This window comes from Rhinopithecus bieti, unplaced genomic scaffold (genome assembly GCF_001698545.2).
Source record: "Rhinopithecus bieti isolate Rb0 unplaced genomic scaffold, ASM169854v2 scaffold_26603, whole genome shotgun sequence".
Lineage (NCBI taxonomy): Eukaryota > Metazoa > Chordata > Mammalia > Primates > Cercopithecidae > Rhinopithecus > Rhinopithecus bieti.
This window is the reverse complement of record NW_016812252.1, coordinates 964,830-978,866: the sequence shown is the minus strand read 5'-3', so window position 1 is coordinate 978,866 and position 14,037 is coordinate 964,830. Positions and strand designations below refer to the sequence as shown.

The 14,037-nt window shown below is 40.9% G+C and overlaps 1 protein-coding gene across 5 annotated transcripts in view; it reads left to right on the top strand.

Annotated features, from left to right (window-relative positions):
- Positions 1-14,037, top strand: part of ARMC8 (armadillo repeat containing 8) — a 114,714-nt gene that overhangs the window by 64,585 nt on the left and 36,092 nt on the right. For all 5 annotated transcript variants that reach the window (XM_017895838.1, XM_017895839.1, XM_017895841.1 and 2 more), the window contains 2 exons: positions 9,927-10,009; positions 10,319-10,400. In XM_017895838.1, coding sequence (XP_017751327.1) covers positions 9,927-10,009; positions 10,319-10,400 — 165 coding nt within the window. The remainder of the gene's footprint in view (positions 1-9,926; positions 10,010-10,318; positions 10,401-14,037) is intronic.

Genomic DNA, 14,037 nt, shown 5'->3' with positions numbered 1-14,037 from the left:
TTATATACACCAAGAAATGGGCTAAAATATCTTTATTAGATCTGTAAATCTAAAATTTGTGACTTAGTTGGATTTTCAAGAACATTCTTTCTGGAAATGAATGAAATGTTTGGAATAATTAAATATTTATGGAACAGTAGAACTTGAAAAGATTAGGATTGTGATAAGAATCAGGGATTGTTGCTGTGCTCTTTCCTATGATTAAAGTGCTAGCATAGGGTTTGGTGAACTACAACCTATGGGTACTATTACCTACATTATAATTCTGTACCTTGCAAGATAAAATTTTTTTTTGCATTTTTTGATGGTTGGAGGAATTAAAAGAAGAATATTTTCTGACATATGAAAAGGAAATTAAATTCAAGTTTATGTCCGTAAAGTTACATTGCCGTACAACCTTGTTGGTTTATGTGTTGACTTTTGACTGTTTTGCACTACCAAGGCAAGTTGAGTAGTTGTGACAGAATTGTATGTCCCACAAAGTCTAAAATATTTACTGCTTAGCCCTTACAGAAAAAGTTTGCCCACCCTGTACTAATACTGCATAGCTAACTAGAAACTCTTTTTTTCTTAGATGGAGTCTCGCACTGTCGCCCAGGCTGGAGTGCAATGGCACAATCTCAGCTCACTGCAACCTCCGCCTCCCGGGTTCAAGCGATTCTCCTGCCTCAGCCTCCCAAGTAGCTGAGATTACAGGCACCCAGCACCACGCCCGGCTAATTTTTTGTATTTTTAGTAGAGATGGAGTTTCACTATGTTGGCCAGGATGGTCTCGAACTCCTGACCTCATGATCTACCCGCCTCGGCCTCCCAAAGTGCTGGGATTACAGGCGTGAGCCACCGCCCCAGCCTAAATAGAAACTCTCATAAACCAGTTTGGTGAAATACCAAACTTCCCATATACCTGTGTGTACTAGCGTATAGAAAGAAACAGAGCCCTGATCAGAAGAGGGAGAAGCCAGTTGTCTGACTTTCTGAAGAAAGGCATTATCAATTGTTGGCAGTAGACATTGTCACTGGATACTTTCCTACATACTGATTCCTTTGTTTGAATGATTTTGGCATGTGACAGCCCCTAGAAAAATTTGATTAAAACTGTGGCTTTGGGTTATGATTGGAAATCTTACTGGGTTCTGTGCATTGGTTAGCAAGGGTGTCTGAATAAGATTTTTCACTATGCTCGAGAGAAAAAAAATCTAGTTCACTTATTAAGCAAATGTCTATTAAACCTTTGCTAAATATAAAGTGTTAGGTGGTATGGGGCATGCAAAAATCATATAACTCAGATATTTAAGTCAACAGAATCTGTTTGGGAAACCATATACAACAGAAATATAACTACTACCACTACTACCATTTGTTGAGCACTCACTATGTGCTGGACCCTGTGCTAAGCGTTAGCACATTCTCTCCCTTAACCCTCATACCACCCTATGGTACTACAATTTAATGTAGTTAGGGAGATGAGACACTAAATTGCTATGTAGTAATTCCAGAGCCTCATGTGTATAAAAAGTCTGCCAACACTGAAAGCCATTTTTGCCATGAACAGTGCACCCAGATATGATTAAGGTATGACTGTAATTGAAATAACCTATTATTAATGAGTCTGGAAAAGTATCTCTCTTATAAAGAAGTTTATTTGGAAGATTTCTCACCTTCTAAAATACTAAAATCATTTCTTCAGAAGTTTTGACCCATAGAAAATGAGGGACCTCCATATCTGTGTTCCTTCTGCATTAATTTTAAATGTTTTTCTAAGGACACTGTCTAAATATGATTTTGTTTTATTCTAGAGAGAATTATCCAGAATTATATATCAAGGTACTATATTTGCATTTTATTCTGTAGACAGCTTCTTTATCGGAATAGAATTAAACTTCAGGCAACATTTTGAAATCCTTGAATCTGTTAATAGGTTACTCCTTTGGCAATGGTGGTCACTGGAATGTAAGCCAAGTAAAAGCAGTACCCGGCATATTATACTTTATCTATTGAGTAATTTGTGTATGTCTGGACCTGAGATTTAGGCAGCTATCCTGTAGGGTAATAAAAACTATGAGGGTACATGACTGTGTATATAGAGGAATAGGGACTGAACAGGCATTGTGCTGTGCAATTCCTGGGCAGTGAATCGTTCATGTCCCCAGGATGGCAAACAGGAGGAGATAGATGGAAGTCTCATTTATTTACATCATAATTTATAATGGTTTTATTTATGTGTTAAAAGAGTGTAATTCAGTGGTGTTTAGGCTGTATTCTGCCATTAAGCTAATGATTATGAAATTGAACTCATAGAGAAATATTTTTTGACAGAAATATTGATCTGTTTTTCTACAGTATAAGTATTTCTGATGTAATATGTTTATACCTTTGGTTTTGGGGAAAGGAAAAGTCGACTCAAGAGAAAACTCCCACTTTTCCACAAAGTGTAGGGAAGTTTAGAATTTTCTTCTAATATTTCTTCTGGACATTTATCATAAATGACTTTCCCAGCTAGTAAGAAAATAAAAAGATGTAAATGACAAAATATCATGAGGCTTAAAAGCAAAAATGAAATATAGAAACTTAGGAATGGACCCACAATATATACCACTCTTCTTTATCTTCTACCCCTAAAGTGAAGTGATACAGTTCCCAGCTCCCAGGCAGGCAGGCAGGCCTACAGGAGAGGCTAGATGCGGATTGAATTCAGTACCTTCAAGAGAAAGGAACAAAAAGAGGCCCTACAGACCATCTCTTAGACGGTGGATTTTTTAGGTCTCCAGCTGAGAAAAGATAGACTATTTCCTCCCACCCCGTGCCTCCCAAACATTGTTCTGTTGACTCAAGATCATGGATTTAGAGAAATTTGGTATGAATGTGGGAGTGGATAGCAATGAAAGAGTGAGAGGAGGGAAGAAATACTTTGTCAAGTGTTTACTGAGACCCCAGAATATGATATATTCATCAGTGATCTGTTCTAAGGGAAGCTGAACAGCTTTTTCTCATTTAGAAAAAAACAAAGGCCGGGTGCGGTGGCTCAAGCCTATAATCCCAGCACTTTGGGAAGCTGAGGTGGGTAGATCCCTTGAGGTCAGGAGTTCAAGACCAGCCTGGACAACATGGTAAAACCCCATCTCTACTAAAAATGCAAAAAGTAGCCGGGCGTGGTGGCATGTGCTTATAATCTCAGCTACTCAGGAGGCAGAGGTGGGAGAATCGCTCGAACCCGGGAAGCAGAGGTTTCAGTGAGCCTAGATCTCACCTGGGCGATAGAGTGAGACTCCATCTCAAAAAAAAGGGAAGAAAGAACAAAACAAAACTGCCTTTTACTTTAAAATTATTTGCTAGAGGAAAATGTCTGAACATCTTACATTGGAGCAGTGGCACAGATATTACATAACGGTATGGATGGGAAACCCTGCAGTTTTTATTCACAACAGATGAATGGAACTTGTGGCTAAGGACAGTAGAATGTTAGTTCCCTTTGGTTACTGTCTGCTAAAGCTAGGTCCTGATTCTAAAGTGGAGGTCAGATGAGTTGAAATGTCAGTGGAACTCTGTGGTTTCTTCCTGGTTTTTCTTGGCTTTTCTTTTCACTGGCTGGCATCCTCTCTGATCTTTGCCATTTGTACCCCCAACCAAAGCTGAATCATTGATTTGTCATTTTCTCTCTAGGAGGTCCTGTGAAGTATGTCTTTTTTTCCTTCTTGTTCAGTTTATTAATGATCTCCTCTCTTGCCAAGTATAGTACACTAATGTTTATTGGCCTAAGATGTCAATATATAGTCTGTGGTTTCTACAGCAGTGATAACTTTTATAGTTCTTTTCTCTTTCCCTGTTTTCAAAGTCAGATCTCAATTTAGTTATTAAGGCTAAGCAAAAAATCTCATCCTTACAACATAGTGAATAGAAAGGCCCTCATACTGGAAAACTGAACCTAGAAACTTTCACAAAAGCCTATTTGGAATTAAGTTGTATTTGCCTGGCTATTGTGCACATTCACATAAGTGATTGATGTTAAGAGAGAGCCCACTTTGCCACCCACTGCCTTGACACCCCTACAACCCACCCACTTTGAATTGTCTGAGAAGTTTGCTGACACCACCAAGAATCTACCCGGTTTCAATTTCCACATATTTTGCTTGACCTGATGTCAACACAGTTGAAGCTAAAGGCCAAGCTAAAGGTTTTCTAGTATCTGAAGAATGTTTCATCATGGATAAAGCTGGAAGAATAGTTTGTCTTGTTTTTTCAAATACCATATCTCTGACTCTTTTAGTTCTTCATGTGCTCAGAGGAAAAGATGGTTTATGTCCTGGCTACAATTAAATTTTGGATCTGCTAGAGCTCATGGAGGGCCGGGAAGTTCCCTTGTAGCCAAAGGCCGATTTTCAAATTGTTGGAGTTGCTATATATACCATAAACCACCACCTTAGTATTATCTGGATTCTGCATTTTCCCCATGATCCTCTGGACTGAGTGCCCCTCTTTCCCACTGGTCATGAAAGTCTTGTCGCAATTACAGGGGGCTCAGATCCTGTTCTAATAGATCCTTATCCACTCCTGCAAGAGCAGCAATGCAAGAGACAGTTTGGCAGAAGTGTGTCATAAAAACTAAAGACACCAGCAGGGAGGTATACAATACCAGTCCATTGACCTAAAACAGTCAGTTGAGCATGCAACATTTTTTGTGTACCTTAGTTCTGTAATTTACAGCTCAGGCCCCTAGAAAAGCCTAGAAAGAAAGATGGCCTCCTTCACTCTGAGGATTCAGTCTACTACAAGGACCCCTTCTGGCTGGGCACAGTGTCTGTGTTACAGAGGGCACTGTCTCTTTTTCTTTTTTAGCAGATCCAACCAGCTATGCCACAGGGCATATTTGCTGAGCTATGGCCAAGGAGTCTCCAACAGGCACCATGAGGGAGAACAACTTTCACCTTTACTTGGCATTGCTCTTACATCCTGGAAGGACCTAAGATGCCTTTGCAGGGTGCTAGGACTTGGCACCCTCCATCATATCAAGGCTGTGGAGCACGATACTGGGGTCGTTAAAAGGCACCATGGAGAGCTTGTTTTATTGCTCTTGGCTTTCCAACCCCATGGTTGAAAAGCTGTCTGGTGCACTGTTAAACTTTATATGGGTCAGAGGGCTGTGGCAGGGCAGCAGCCACTACCAGCTCCTTCCCTGCTGACCTGAAAATTTTTTCTCTGGACTGGATTCCAAACCTTTTCCTGTCTTGTGATCACATTTTTGTCCTCATTTTTGTCATTGTATTCACTATAATGCCCTTTGTGTCCATACACAGATGGTCTGCATGCCCTCAAGCTTGCAAAACCTCAAGCTTGCAAAAAAAAGGTTATTGTCCATACCCTTTTGGAATTCAAAGTTTACATTCTAATTTTGTATTGTTTTTCAGTCTCACTCCCAGACTGATATCTTGATGGAGAAGGTGGACCAGAGATTCAAGCCTGCTTTCTAGAACCGTAGCAAGGTTACTGAATTCTCTCCACTGCAAGTTCAGTTACAGATTCAGGCCTTCTTCTACAGACATTCTGATAGACTATGATCTAAGAAGGGTCAACTTGTGGCTGAAGGGAAGACACCTCCAGATAGTTTTATGTCCTGACTTGGAAAGCATTTACCAGCCACCTTATAGCTATACTCTGTCTCCAAAGTATCAGGGACCATATACCCCTAGAAACTTTAAAAGAAAGGATAAAACTACACTCTTAATGTTACAGTGGTTGAGCCCTAATGTTTTTCCACTGTCCTAGATCGTAAAATTCCTGTTCTTGAGAAAGGATGTCTTCCTACCTTCCCTTTGTAGATGCTTGTTTCCGTGTGTGGTGCCATGGTCCCCGTCTTTCCCAAGGTGTTCTTTCTACCATGAAACCAAGCACCATAGCACTAAAACACTTAATTGTGCTTGCTTATTCAATACTGTGAGTTTGGTAGAAGCAAAGGCTTTCTCTTCCTCACTATTTTGTCTTTGAGTTTCAAAATCATATCTGGTACTCTCTGGGCACTCAGATATTTGCTGAATACATAATTATAGAAATGCAAGTAGGAGCTGTGCCGTTTGCCTTTTCTTGCCTTCTCCTTTAGCACTCTGACTAGACCTGAACCATTCTGCAGCCTCTCCTCACCCGCCTTCTTCCCATGTTCCTTCTAAACAACATGGTAGTTTTGCCCAGACTGACTAACATGATCCTTGTTCACCTGCTGATTACAAAAGATTGGAAATAAAATAATCATTACTGTATCTCATTTTACTGAAGGCCCAGAGAGATAAAGTAAATTGCCTAAGATTATACAGCCAATCCACTCCATAACATTCCATTTCCCCTGCTTCACCCACTAGGCTGGCTGTCTACTCATTTTATTTCTGATCATCACCCTTTCCACAGGTCCTTTCATATCAGCCTTCAAACTTTGGGAAGAGGCTACAGTCTGGACTTTAGCCCATATTAAGCTTGTAGATTTTTCTGTCCCATCTCTTGTGTGGAATTAGGCTTTTTCTTGGCACTTAGCAGTTTGGCTCTACTGAGATAATACTTTATTAAATACCTACGATTGCTACACCATTCTGGTTCTTTGGTAGATTTACATCTTTGGTTGAATGTAGCCAGGAAACCTTATCTAGAAACCTCTTTCAAGTCTTGGCCACACCCGGAGCCATTGCTAATAGTATTTCTCAGTTCTTTCTGGGGAGTGACCATGTGTTCAGTCCATCCGTACTTCTACCACCACCACATTATCTGATCCACCAGGTAGTTGTTTCTCCCAAGTTATCACTTCTCATTCTTTTTTTTTTTTTTTTTTCTTTTTTTTGAGACGGAGCCTGGCTCTGTCGCCCGGGCTGGAGTCCAGTGGCCGGATCTCAGCTCACTGCAAGCTCTGCCTCCCGGGTTCACGCCATTCTCCTGCCTCAGCCTCCGGAGTAGCTGGGACTACAGGCGCCCGCCACCTCGCCCGGCTAGTTTTTTGTATGTTTTAGTAGAGACGGGGTTTCACTGTGTTAGCCAGGATGGTCTCGATCTCCTGACCTCGTGATCCGCCCGTCTCGGCCTCCCAAAGTGCTGGGATTACAGGCTTGAGCCACCGCGCCTGGCCCACTTCTCATTCTTAAGTAAAAATAATTTCTCAAGGCAGAAGGATCTTTCAGGCATAAGCATCTAGTCCTCCACTGCCTGAAACTTTTGCCCTAGGCTTTTGTTTCCTTCCCATACTGAAGGTACTGATTTAGCCTTGTCTGTTTCAAGAACAGTGACTAGTGCACGATTGAAGTAACCCAGCCAGTCTTTGTTGGTTGCTGTAGCACAGAGGATTAGGTAATTTGGAAAACACACTACTGTGACCGCCAAGGAAATAGTAGTAAGGTCCCAACTAGTTTAATGGAGTGCGAAAGGAATGAATATAAGGTATAGTGCTAAGTAATTTGTTTTGGTTTTGTGTGGTAAGGTAGGAAGAGTTGGGGTCAAAATTAGCACAAATGTAGGGCCTGGGTGGCTAGGAGAATGTTAAAATACCATTTGCAAAAACAGAAAGACACAGGGAGCAAGCAGGTTTAGCCAAGGCTAGCAGGTGGGAGGACAAATTCAGTATGAGACATAATAGATCGGAAGTTCCACTGAACATCCATGTCATATTTATTAGGCAATCAGAAGTATGGGGCTAGAGGTCAGGAAAGAACTCTAGAACAGAACTTTAGAAAATTTCCCATACTGAGTTGGTTTTGAAGTCACAGCATTGTTATATATATGTGGAGTAAGAGATGGAGATGGACAGAGCCTTTATTGGATATATGCCCATTTAAAGATGGGAAGTGGGGAGAGGACTAGCTTCAGGAGGTTCAAGTTTGGGCATTTATGTCTTTTAAACAGGATTGAAAATGAGAGGTAGGGCAGAGTAAAGATGTGAGAATGTTATAGAATGGTAATTTTTGGATCAAGGTAGAAGGGCTTTGAGCTTGAAGTACCCAACCTTGACAATAGTAAAGAAAACAGCAAAAGCATGGAGACCTTTCATCAAAAGTGGGAAGTTGCAATGTGTGTCCCCAAAATAAAACAAGGTCCCTACGAAGATGAGGTGGGCACAGAGTGGCTGCGAGCATGAGGGAGGCAGGAAGAATTTTAAGTAAGAGGTGTCTACTATAGGGAATATGGGCATCTCCAGGGGGTTACAAGGCTGGTCACCAGCAGTGAGGGTGCTGCTGAGGTGGAATAGCTTACACGGAAAGAACAGCCATGTTTGGTGGTTTTTCTAGAGCAACATCAGCAGTTGGGATCTGGAGCAGGAGTAATGAGTGGTGGGAGGACAGTGAAAAAGGGAATCTGTCTTCTAAGTGGAGTGTCTGAGCAGGACATCCATGCCAGGAGGGAAAGGTATAAAAGAGTCACAAAGAGTAGGTAGACTGAGAAAGGGAGGAGTTTAGGGTGAGGTGACAATGACGACAGAGTGGTTGTGCATATCAGTAAGAATGGAATTAAGTTTGGTCTGGAGTGAGGAGTAGATCAATATGTAAATGTTTTGGAAACTAAAATACCAGATAAAAATTACCATTCCTAACCTACAGCCAAAATGTGGTTCCCTGTTCTTAATAGATGGTATTTTCCCTGATCATTTTTAATTTCAACAATATTTTCTTCCCTTCCTGTCTGGGCTGAAACATCCTGAGGTTTCCTACTGTCTCATATTCTAAGGTCAGCCTTCTGAATCCTTTCATTTTAGTCTAGGTCAGTGATCTTCAACCTTGGCTGTGTACTGGACTCACCTGAGGAGATTAAAAAAAAAAAAAAAAAAAATTTTTAGGTGCCCAGCCCTGACCCTGGAGAATCTAATTTAATTGGTCTGCTGTATGTCCTGGACATAAGGATTAAAAAAAAAAAAATTCTCCCCAGGTAATTCTTCTGCAAGGCCAACCACAGTTAAGATCTATTGGTCTAGGTATTCTCCCAGGTAAGAGTAATGACTCCCATTAATGAGTTGTCCATATTGGGAACTACCTGGTGAGTACAAGAGGACTGCTTTAACCAGGGCTGTATTACAAGTGTGGCTGAGCATATGGACTCGAGTCACATTCCTGGGTACGTATCTCAGCTCTGTGATTACAGGAAAGCTCTGTGTTATCTAGAGTAATGCCTACAGAAGAGTGAGGGTTAAATTGGGTAATATAACATGCTTAGCACAATGCTTGGCACATAGAAGAACTCAACAAATGTGTTTGTTAGTATTTGTGTTGTGATGTCATGAGTACTTTATCCTAATATGAACAAGGTTGTTTTTCAGTAGGCCCACACAAGTCAAATTCAGTTTCCTTCACACACTATTTATTTTGTATCTAGACATTGTTTGATGAAGGAAAATTGCAGGTTATTCTTAATTTTAAGTTGAAACAATAAAGCTTCATGATTATAGTGATTATATGTAGCAGCACTTAGTGCTATAGTAAAAGATGGCAAGGGTTACTTTTCTAAAAGTTGCAGTCGGTTGGTAAGAAAGTAGCCACAAGGTGGCTCTGTCAGAAGCCCGGATTTCATTTCATGAGGGCTGAGCATGGACTGTGATTTCTTTAGAACCTCACTCTGGAAGGAACCTGCCCAATGAGAGTTCATTTACTTCTTTTCCTTTTTCTCAAGATTGTTTATACAACACCTCTGCGGTACTTACACCATTTAATTTTTGTTTTAAATGTCTTTAAAAATAAACAAACATAACCTGCCCCTTACACCTGTCATTCAGCCTGGCAGGTCCTTAGTGGGCTAGACCTACCTTTCTGATGAGCTGCCTGCCCCCACCGCAAGATGATTGTTTGAGAGGTAAAAACTCTTGCCAAAAACAGCATTAAACTTTTAATGGATGTTAACATACTTGCGTTTACAAGCAGCGAAGTTTGTCACCTTCATGTTGTTATTTATGCAGCATTAACCTTTTTCTCCAGATCATTGAGACTGAAAATATGATGGACCGAATTGTGACTGGCTTGTCTGAGTCTAGTGTCAAGGTGCGGTTAGCTGCCGTCAGGTATGAGCTTTAAATGGTCTGAATAAAAACCTTTTGCCATGTATTTAACCTGTTTCCTTTCTGGTCCTTCACTGAGTAAACGCAGACTACAAATGTTCCTCAAAAATCTGCTCTGGTGAATTCATAGAGTGTATACTATTGTCTAACAGAGAACCTAGCCTCCAAACCCCATGAAGTGGTCTGATGTAGTTCACTTAACAATGTAGATATGCTTGAAGTGTATATTAGTCATTGTAAAATGCCAGCCAGTTTGTTTGAAAAGTAGAAGTTTTAGTTTCTTTTAAAGCTAATTTTGATTATTCTTTGTAGATGTTTGCACAGTTTATCCAGATCTGTGCAGCAGCTTCGAACCAGTTTCCAGGATCACGCTGTGTGGAAACCTTTAATGAAGGTAAGAAGAAAGGGTCAGCCAGTAACAACCGTACTCACAGACCCTAGAGTGAGCCAAGCTAGCTAACACTACACCCTGGTCTAGGAGTATGTCTGATTTTTGTGTAGAGCATTTTGAACACTTATCTCCTCAAATCTGATGTTCTAAGCATCTACAAATGCTTCATGTGTCAGGGGGAACTACAGGCCTGATTTTTTTTTTTTTTTTTTTTTGAGATGTAGTCTAGCTCTGTCACCCAGGCTGGAGTGCAGTGGCACGATCTTGGCTCACTGCAACCTCCACCTCCCTGGTTCAAGCGATTCTCCTGCCCCAGCCTCTCGAGTAGCTGGGACTACAGGCACGCACCACCACGCTGGGCTAATTTTTGTATTTTTAGTAGAGACGGGGTTTCATCATACTGGTCTGGCCGGTCCTGAGCTCCTGACCACGTGATCTGCCCGCCTCCGCCTCCCAAAGTGCAGGGATTACAGGCATGAACCACTGTGCCCAAGGAGGTCTGATTTTCTTTTATTAACTAAGCTTTAGTTACTCATCTGATCTCCCTATTTGTTTTTTTTTTTTTGAGACGGAGTCTCGCTCTGTTGCCCAGGCTGGAGTGCAGTGGCCGGATCTCAGCTCACTGCAAGCTCCGCCTCCCGGGTTCACGCCATTCTCCTGCCTCAGCCTCCGGAGTAGCTGGGACTACAGGCGCCCGCCACCTCGCCCGGCTAATTTTTTGTATTTTAGTAGAGACGGGGTTTCACTGTGTTAGCCAGGATGGTCTCGATCTCCTGACCTCGTGATCCTCCCGTCTCGGCCTCCCAAAGTGCTGGGATTACAGGCTTGAGCCACCGCGCCTGGCCTATTTGTTTAATATTACACCTTAACCTTATATTCAGAATTATCCTTGTAATTTTTGGTTCTGAAAAACAAAGGAATCTGCCATTTACAGAGATGAAGTGTTCCTAGTCTTTCGGCAATCCCTGGATTTTTTGTTTTTGTTTTTGTTTTTTAAATAGACACGGGGTCTCACTGTGTCACATAGGCTAGCAGTGGCTCAATCATGACTCACTGCAGTCTTGTGCCCCCCAGCCCAAGTGATTCTCCCACCTTGGCCTCCCAAGTAACTGGGACTACAGGCATATGCCACTATGCCTGGCTAATTTTTCTGATTTTTTTGAGACAAGGTCTCACTAGTTGCCTAGGCTGGTCTTGAACTCCTGAGCTCAAGTGATCCTGCCTTGGCCTCCCAAAATGTTGGCTAGGATTACAGGTATGAACCACCATGCCTGGCCCCTGGATATTTTTTAACATAACATTTTTGGTGTTAGGTCTTCTCTTCAGGACCCTTTTGTCCCCCCCCAAAAAAGGTTCAGGGCAAATGAATCTGAATCAAGACTTACAGCATGCATCAAGTGGCTGCTAATAATGTTATCTCCCTGATATATTACAAAACCATAGGTCTACTTAGTCTTTGGTCTATCATTTTTTTTCTTAAGTGATCATATACCTTGCATTTAGTCAACTTAATTTTTTAGAGTTTTGTTTTGTTTTTGCATACCTACTATATACTAAGCAAAGCTTTCAAGTACAGTGAGCTACCAAAAACATTTTACCACAGTTCTCTTACTCTTGGCTTAAAGCTTTAGGTTCAGGGGGCAGTGGCATCAATGTGGCAGAAATAGGCAAGAGACCATTCAGGCAGAAAGAATATAAAGTGGGCTTTGAAAGCAAGAGGAAAACAGGAGGATTTTCTGGGGTGCAGAATAGCATGAGGAGAAACATTGTGTATGGTATGTGTAGGGAACAGCAAGTATACCTTTATGACTCTAGTGGAGGAGTGGGATATAATGAGATATACCAGTGGACAGGAAAGGACGAAGTGGAAGAGTTAGACCAATGCCAGTGGCCTTGGGAATTGACATGCTGAGTGGTTCTTCCATTGGGGAGGTTCATCTAATGACAGAGTATATGATTTACATGTTAAGGTTGTGGAATAAAGCAGTAGGAGTGGCTTAGGGAAGACCATATGAACCCTGGAGATACTTCAGTGGAAGGAATGATAGATTGGGTGTATGATTCACTACTCAGGAACTGTCAGGGAGACACCAAGAGTTTTCTAGTCTAAACAAGTGTCACAATATAGTCTTATGAGGCCTAGCAGAACAGTACATTTCTTTAACTTCTTTTCAGTGGGCCTGCCGAAGCAGCATGTAACATTGAACTTGACCCATTTTCATCCGTTGGCACATCTTCCTGACTTTCACTCTTTTTTACCCTATTAGACATATGTCATCTCTTCTGCATACTCCTCATTCTCTAATATCCTTTTGCTTCCTGAACCTCATTAAGAGCCCCAAATCTCAGAATGGTTATTTACCTACACCCTACTCTCCAGCTACAATATCAGTGCCTTTCTGTGCTTGGGACACACTTGCTTATGGAGTGTGTCAGCTCCTACCAGCAACAGTTTATTTCAGGTCCACCATCCCTTATCCAAAACCACTGGGGCCAGATTTGACATTTCTGGATTTTGTAAGGCTGTACTCAGTTAAGTGGTATTTTCTTTTACTATTCCTACTCTTTATTATTCTTAGATTGCACCTTTTTCATAGCAGCTTGATCTTGATTTATTGATTATCCATTCAGGAATTTTTAAGTGCTCTTCTGCTTCCCCAAATAACTACCTTTTCATCCAGAGCCATTTTCCCTGCTCGCTCAGCTCTGTAGCCCTCTGTCATACAAATCAGAAATGGAGTAACATGGTTTCTCTTTAGTTCTTTCTGTGAAAAGGTCTGATGAGCATTCTAGAAGGGTTTATATACTTGGGTACATGTGGATATAATTGCTCTCAAATTACAATATTGCTGTATGTTTAAATTATAATATTAAAAGCTTGGGGGTAAATAAATGATTTACTTCAGATACTTTTTGGTCTGTAGTCCAGAGGCTGTTTGCATAGTTGTTGATTTTCCCATTTGCCTTTCCATGTTTTAACAGTTGGTTAACAAACTGCAAGAAGGTAGACATTTGGTTTTAATTTAAAAAATTATTTGTGACTATGTTTTGTTCCTATTTTGGTGAAATTGTTTTGTCAGTGTTAGATGTCAACTTCTGAATTTCACAGGTCATACCTTACACTGCACTAGGTAAGTGGTTTTTAAGTTTATAGAATCTCTTCTGCTTTAGTTTATCATTAGATGTTATCTAATTTGAATGTTATCTAATAAAACTTGATAAAAACAAATTTCTATAAACAGTAACATTTAAAAAATGAATTATATCAACCAAAGGAACTTTTTAAAGACTTGATAGGCATTGACTTATTTCACCAGTGTTTCTAAGTAGTATAGTTTTGGAAAATGATTATTTCTCTTAATCTAAAAACAATTATCGAGCACCCATTTTGTGCAGTGCCACTGGGTTGCTACGGGCCAGTATAAATTAGACCATAGATACATAGATTATTTCTTCAGGAAGCTTAACTCTATTATAAGATCGGGAGATTGGCATAACCGCACAAATAATTTGAATAGGTTGATGGTCATGAGGATCCTAAGGGAGGTCACAAACCATGGCAATGGGACCCCAGAGGAGGATAGAATGACTTCTGATTGAAAGGACTGGGATGACTTTAAAGCTTGGGTAGGGGTGTACC